Source organism: Simochromis diagramma, unplaced genomic scaffold (assembly GCF_900408965.1).
Source record: "Simochromis diagramma unplaced genomic scaffold, fSimDia1.1 OVJJ01000304.1, whole genome shotgun sequence".
Taxonomy (NCBI): Eukaryota; Metazoa; Chordata; class Actinopteri; order Cichliformes; family Cichlidae; genus Simochromis; species Simochromis diagramma.
The window spans coordinates 10,933,308-10,940,788 of NW_024387030.1; the positions used below are offsets into that span (position 1 = coordinate 10,933,308).

General features: G+C 39.2%; 1 protein-coding gene across 2 annotated transcripts; it reads right to left on the reverse strand.

Moving 5' to 3' along the window:
• Window positions 1–1,124: 1,124 nt before the first annotated feature.
• LOC120739939 (tryptophan--tRNA ligase, cytoplasmic) lies at window positions 1,125–7,261 on the reverse strand. Of its 2 annotated transcripts, none has more exons than XM_040041939.1 (11): window positions 7,158–7,261; window positions 6,723–6,839; window positions 3,999–4,215; window positions 3,777–3,885; window positions 3,459–3,578; window positions 3,093–3,275; window positions 2,816–2,916; window positions 2,582–2,694; window positions 2,308–2,481; window positions 2,085–2,225; window positions 1,125–1,989 (listed from the first exon to the last, which is right to left on the reverse strand). In XM_040041939.1, the coding sequence occupies exons 2-11, from the start codon at window positions 6,834–6,836 to the stop codon at window positions 1,831–1,833; spliced, it is 1,431 nt and encodes a 476-aa protein (XP_039897873.1). In that variant the 5' UTR covers window positions 6,837–6,839; window positions 7,158–7,261; the 3' UTR covers window positions 1,125–1,830. The 2 variants fall into 2 exon arrangements, with proteins under 2 accessions (XP_039897873.1, XP_039897874.1); XM_040041940.1 differs by having other exon boundaries at window positions 6,723–6,836; window positions 7,158–7,260.
• Between the last annotated feature and the right edge of the window lie 220 nt (window positions 7,262–7,481).

The window sequence follows — 7,481 nt, forward strand, 5'->3', positions numbered from 1 at the left end:
CATTGTGGGGGAAAATGACTTTGTCTGTGTTACCACAGAAACATTTAAAACACAGCACTGTACATTATGTATACTCACTAGCCACTTTATCAGGTACACTTAACATCTATGATACGACTGTCTCAATCCATTACATCCCAAAAGTGCTCTGTTCGATTTAGATCTGACGACTCCTGAGCCAATTTGAATACTAACCTTCTTGTCACATTCAAGCTTTGCGACATGTGTGACATGGTACGTTCGCTTGCTGGAAGCAGTCATCAGAAGATGGGTACAGGCATCTGTACATCTGACGGGTTCAGGGATGGACGGGAACAATACTCAGGCAGGCTGTGGCTTAGCTGGTACTAAGGGGCCCAAAATGTGCCATTAAAAGAACCCCCACATCATTACACCACAACTAGCAGCCTGACCCACTGATAAAAGGCAGGGTGAATCCATGCTTTCACAAGTTCTCAATCTACCATTGGAGTGAAACAGCAGAAATCGAGATTCAAAACAGATGTTTTTCCAGCCTTGTATTGTCCAATACAAGCCTGTGTGAATAGTAGTCTCAGTTTCCCGTTTCCTGTTCCTGCTGGTTTGACACAAATGCTGTAGCTGCTGTAGCCTGTCTGCTTGGTGCATTCAGAGATATTCTTCTGCATCCCTTGATTGTAGCTAGTTATTATTTGAATTACTGTTGCCTTCCTATCAACCCATAGCAGCCTGGCCATTCTCCTTTGACCTCTTCCATCAACAAGGCACTGGCACACAGGATATAATTCCCTGTAAACCTTGGATAGTTGTGGGGGAAAATACCAACAGATCAACAGTTGCTGAGATACGTAGATCAGCCCACTTGGCACCAACAACTAAGTCACGTTCAAAGTCACTTGAATTACCTTTCCCTCTCTTGGTTATGCTTAGTTTGAACTTCAGCAGGTCTTCTTGGCCATGTATGCATTTCTAAATGAATTGAGTTGCAGCCATGCGATTGGCTGATTGGGTATTTGTGTTAATAGGAAATTGCGAAGATGCGTACCTAATGAAGTAGGCGGTGAGCGTAATTCAGTAAACAAAAGCAAAAATCATGGCTTTACTTCTAATTAAAACATTTTCAAATAAAAAATTATTTCAAAAGATGCTGTTGTTAAGACGTTTAATTTTTTTGTGTGAGAATAAGCTGAAGATTTTCTACCTTCCTTGACTGATGTTCCTCTTGCTGATAACAACAAACATTTGCTTTTGTTCTCATGACTGAGACACTGACATCCTACATGTGATGTATGTTCAAACTGAGGTGTATTTATAAGACAGACTTTTTATAATACACCTCACATGCTGGCTGATCCTGATTACAAGTTACAACACAACTGCTTTTGATAATCACACAGTTACAATTATTATTCAGAAGGCTGTTTTTAAGTAAATAAAGACAAAGTGGATGTATATCTTAACTGATTATATTAGTTTGGTTTTTAGAGATATGTGTTAGTACTCTGCTTTTATCGTCTTCCAGTCCTGAGAGAGCTGTAACACATTGTGAAAATAAATGGGTACAATTGGTACTGCTGGAAGTCAATAATCAACTGGGAATTGGCATGAAGGTGCAGGCAATGCCATGCTTAGTTTGACACAGAGAGGCATTTCATCACTCCAGTGATTTATATTTATTATTTACGATTTTTCTTTCTTTTTTTGCACTTCCAGTTTGGTTGTAAACTGTAAGAGAAATTGTCCTTCTTTCCCATTAAAAAGACTTCAAATGGAAATAAAGCGGGATTCTTTTTTTGTTCTTATACTGAGCTTAACCACATGGTGAACCCTGACTGCTCATGCCCAAGCAAGCTAGAACTTATAATTTAAAGGCCTGGGTGTCATGAACTGCTGCACCATCTCATCTGTGACTTGTTTTCGCCTCTCTTGATGCTGGGCAATCATTGGCTGCAGAGTCTCAATCAAAATCTTCTTCAGTTCTCCTGTTAATAGAGCCCCACTTGTGTAGTCCTGCAAAAGAAGGGATTGAATGAGTACAGGCAGAGGGGAAATAAGAGGATGAGGGAAGGAGGGACTGACAAACAGTTCAGATTCTACTGCCTCACCTCTTTTATCTTTTCCAGCTTTTCATCATCCTCCAGGAAGAAGGTCAGATACAAGAAAGAGACATCTACCTCTGTGTTGCCACCATACTTTCTGTGCTCTTCCACGGTGTCTTTTCCTCCCGAAAATGCGTGTTTGTTGATCTGCGACAAATTATTACAGGTCAGAGTAAATCAGACAGCAAACACAGATATTTTGAATCTGAATAGGAGTAAAGAGCAGCACCTTATTTTTGATCTGTTTGGGTGTGTCAGTGAGGAATATAGATGAGTTGGGGTCGCTGGCGCTCATCTTAGTCTGCGCCCCCTGCAGGGCAGGGAAGAAAGTGGAGTGCAGCAGGGCTGGTTTGAGGAGGCCGATCCTTGGAGCGACATCACGGGTCATCCTGAAGTAGGGGTCCTGAGAATGTGAGAGGACGGATAAGAACATCAATAACTGCATACTGTGAACACCACTGTACATTTCGGGTTGCTACGTATTGATTTAATGGCGTCTTGACCTGGTCTATGGCACAGGGGATGAGACACGGCACATCTTTTTTGCCGCCGAATATCTGCGGGAATGAGCTACTGAAGGACGGAGCTGCCTGGATGGCTGGAAAACTGATCTTTCCTGGACGTATTAAAAACCCCCAAAACAAAACAAAAACATACCATTACATACCAAGAAGTTATCACACAATCACACTTTAAGTAAAATAAATGATTAGATGACATAATTTCAGTCATTTTACCAATGCAGTCGCTGTCTGTGAAGCCAAAGATGCCTTTAACCTGGTTAAATGTCACATGCTTCTGGACCTTTACCACATTTCTGTAGAACTGAGGTGATGCACTGCAGAATATAATACATTGAAATGAGAATCAAAACATTTCTATTCATCTGAATTGGAAAAAAATATGGATCTATACACACACAGTTCTTTATTTTTTTAGTTGTTTTGAAACAGTAATGTCAACACCAAGGTCTACCAGATAAACATATAAAGATAGTCTCTTGGCATATTTTACCCCATGTAGTCAAGGTCTGAGAAGATGAAGGTCTTGTTGACATCAAAGCCACAGGCGATGATATCCTTGGCATTTTCCACAGTGAAGCGATGGCATTCCTCAAGTGTGAGATCTTTCCACAGGTATTTCTCGTCATCGGTCATCTGGACCACGAGGGGGATATCAAACACATCCTGAAGCCATCTGGAATGAGGACGCTACCTTCAGTTTTAACTTAGTCTAAAAGTCTAAACGTAAAATTCACTGAGCATGGAATCAATAATTTTAGATATTGAACACAATATTGCGATCAGGCTGAGAGATGTCACAGAGCCACTTAATGCTTTAAATTTCATTGACATCACAGAATTAAGAGGTAGAACTCACTTGGTAAAGATGAAAGGGATGAGGTGACCAACGTGCATGGCCTCTGAGGACGGACCTCTGCCGGTGTAAAGGTAGAAGGACTTGTGCTTTTCATACGCATCTAAGATCTGATGCATATCTCTGGCAGAAACAGTAATAGGAAGGAATTATCAATGTGTGTTCTCAATACACTCCCATCTTTATGTTTTCATTTGGAATAGCAAGTAAACATTAACCATGATTCAACATTACTGATGACGTGCCATATAATCATTTACAAGACCATCTTTTCAACAAAAGTTGGTAAATTAGAAACAACAAAACCCATGGCAAGCTGACCTGTGTGAGAAGAAGATTCCTCTTCTTAGGAAATGATGGGCTCTCTGTCCCGAGACTTTTTCTATTCTTTCCAACAGCTCCTTGTCAATTTTACTGCTGCCAAACCTCACTAGGGAGTGACATCACACATTCACCAGTTATTCAGCTTAAATTACCTCATATTAATGTATTAGTGAAGTACAGCTCTTGAAGTGAAGAATTAAAGCTCATTGAAAAACCCACCTATGAGTTTATCATAATCTACTCCTTTGGTGCTGGAAGCAGAAACATTCCACGGGTCAACTAAGTCTTCTCCATCACAGTCATCTGCTGCAGGCCCATTGTTTGACACAATCAGGTTTTCTGAAGGTGGACATCCTGCCTTATAATCTTGGCCCGTCATCTGTTTATAGTCCACTTTCAACTTTAGCAGCAGCTGGACAGCAGCATCGATTTCAGCCTGGGGAAACAAAACAATCGTATTAGATGATAGATATCCCAATAGAAATGACACAGTGACAAACTGTTGTAGAAACAATGGTTTTTTTGTATTAATATGTGTGTGTGACCCCTTCTTATTCTGTTGAATCAGTGTTGCATTTATAGCATGTACACACTGGCCAATTTTTTTCTTACTGCTCTGCGTAAGTCAGTAAATAAGATTCCTTCTAAATCAACTGTCTCATGTTTACTGCCTGCAATCTACATGCAGCAACACCTGATTTCTCTATCTGAGGAAGCATGTATACCTGAAGGTGAAGTGGAGAGAGTGAGAGAAAGATGTCTGCATTACTAAAGCAAAAAAGAAGGACAAAGTCAGACTGTAAAAAACGATTTCCGAAGTCCGAGGAGAAAGCCAGACGCTCAAGTTGTTAAAAAGAAAGTTTGGACTGATATGAAAACGGACTTCAACAAAAAGAAGAAAAAAGGTGGAGGACAAGGAGCATGTGATCTTTCAGCCCTAGATGAGAAATTAATTGCAATTAAAAAAACAAAAACCCACATAAAAACAAACTCTCCTGATTCTCCAGCATCCATGGGATGCCAAGAAATTAGGGTATAATTGATGACATCCAACATTGATATAAGTTGTTTTTTAATGAAAGATAAAATTATTTGGAAATGTTTAAAAGGTTAAAGCCTACAGCTTTCCATAACTATAGTTTTCTTTACATGGAATTTAAAAAAATGCAATAATAATTCGGTGTATTGTGTGGCTCATGTTGCTTTGGAAAACTGTAAACAATGGTCGACAGGCAACAACACAAACAACAATAATATTAATAATAACAAGACATTATTATTATTATTATTTAGTATGATTATTATTATTAGTGGCAGTAGTCATTTTAAAGACCAGGTTTCCATTTGTGTGTTCGTGAAGTGAGTGGGACTTCTAATTTCTTCTGTAAGTGTGGACGACTTCAGGTATAAAAATATTGATATGTCACCAATTTGTTTGTGAAATGTTCATTCATATGCATGATTTATGCACAAATTTGTACATATCCACTGTTAGCAAATGAGGAGCAATGTCAGAATTACAGTACAAGTAATTACAATACACCCATCAGGAGGAGGTCCTCCCTTTGCTGCCAAAACAGGCATGGACACCAGACCTCTGAGGATTTAATGTGCAGTCTATCATAATATTTTTGAATGGACCCTCAATGCTCATTGGAGTGGTCAAATAGTGCCATTGCCATGGTGGTGTAACGGTGGCACATGTCAAAGTAACATCCATTCCACATGAATACCAGTCAAAATTTTCATAGCAATACAATGATCAATGATGACCAGTGTGGCGAGTAGGGCTGCCACAAATGATTATTTTGATAGTCGACTAGTCACCGATTATTTTTGCAATTAGTCGACTAATCAGATCATGCATCCATTGGACATAAAACATACAGCTTATTGCACCAGCATGCATCTGCTCTTATATAACTATCATTAGCTTACAGCTTTAAGTGTTTAAGATAATTGCTAACTAAAAATAAAGACAAGATGATAGTTTATTAAATGTTAATGACATTTGCAGATTGTTTCGGTGAAGTTTAATAAACTCCTTGCTATCTAAAATATAACGAGACACCGGAGTATATTCTCGAGCATCTTATGCTCAGTTGTCTGCTTGACGTTTATTCAGCTGTGTAAAAACTATAACTTTAATCTCAACCAAACCGATTTACTCAGGAACAAATAAAATACTAAAAAAAGCCAAACAATAACATTTGTAAGTTATCTAAGTGACTTATATATGTTTAACCCGAGTAGTGAAAGACGGCGGTGGGTTTGACAACGATTTGCCAGGAGTCCGGTGCTCTCATGGGCTCCAGTGAGCCTTGCCCCCGGCTAGCTATCGAGCTAGTGGGCAACAGACATCTCCGAAAACGTCGGAGCACTTTTGAAAATATGTGGTGTCTTGATAAACTGAGCAGATATTTGAGGTTTACACAGTTACATTCTGAAAATATGTTAAACGTTTATTTTGTGACACAGAAAGAATAATAAGACTAATATTAAAACTAACTAGCTGCCGCCATTGTTGGAAACTGAGCTGGGCTGGGCTGCGCTATGAATTCTGGGACAGAGCTACTTCTTCTTCTTCGGGGTTTAACGGCAGCTGGCATCCTTGTACATGCAGTGCTGCCATCTTCTGTTTCAGTCCGGTATTACACTCTTAAATCCTACTACTTATTCCTGCGTCTTTTGTGGTCTTACAAAGCTTCAAACAACGTGTCAACTATTAAATCAGTCGTCGACGGTTTTGATAGTCAACGTAATCGTGACTAGTCGACTAATCGTGGCAGCCCTAGTGGCGAGTAACTTTAATGTTGTTGATGATCACTGTGTGTCACGATAGAAAACAGTGTTCAGGAAAATCATCTGTTCACCCCTTCTGTGAATCTGAAATTACAATTTGCATTTGCACAGTGATAGAAATGTAAATCTCGAAAAACTCACTTTCTCTGCTTTAGCTGATTTCAAGGATCTGACTTTCTCTCCTTGAGCATTCAGTTTCTCGAAAAGCTCCATGGGACTCATGGTTCCTTCGCCATCGCCTTGACAGTCTGTCATCTTCTTCACAGCAAAATATGAAGTGAAAAATAGTTCATATCCAAATATACATGTCATAAAGGAATGTTACATGTTCTGACAAGGATCAGTTTTATACCTAATCCAATTATCTTCTACAGAATGTGTGTATATACTTAAACAGCACCTGAGTTAACTGCCATATGCGAAAATAACAGCAGAGCTGGTAGTGCTAGCTAATCGTCCTATACTAAACACAAACTACACTTAGCTCATGCTGTCATGTTTAATAATTTATATAGTCATGTATCATATATCCAGCTCATTATATTTCTGATTAAATATAGTGACAAGTCGGTATACCGTCAGTATTCTTCACACGCAGTTGACAGCTCACTCATTCAACTTGCATCAGCCTGTGTGATGTAGTGTTTGGGTGAAAGTCTTCCCAGGCAAACGACCTTATTCATTGGTTCCGCGGCGAATTAACCCACCAGAAAAAAGTACTACTTTGGGAATTCGCTTACGTGAATATTACACATATAAATGTTGATATATAATTTTCAGTTCGATTTCCTACGAAACCCATGAGTTTAACTAAATGTACAGAAATATAATACGTCGGAAGACAGAGGGAGTCGCTTCAGATCCGGCCTTTTCAAAATAAGAGCTTTTAATTTAAGTGAG

Bases quoted from the DNA above. Each gene is read 5' to 3' on its own strand.
- LOC120739939 (XM_040041939.1), bottom strand. From the start codon at position 6,836: ATGACAGACTGTCAAGGCGATGGCGAAGGAACCATGAGTCCCATGGAG. The intron at 4,216-6,722 runs GTGAGTTTTTCG...TTGTTTCCCCAG, and splicing joins AATCAGCTAAAGCAGAGAAA to GCTGAAATCGATGCTGCTGT. The intron at 3,276-3,458 runs GTGAGTTCTACC...TCCTCATTCCAG, and splicing joins ATCCCTTTCATCTTTACCAA to ATGGCTTCAGGATGTGTTTG.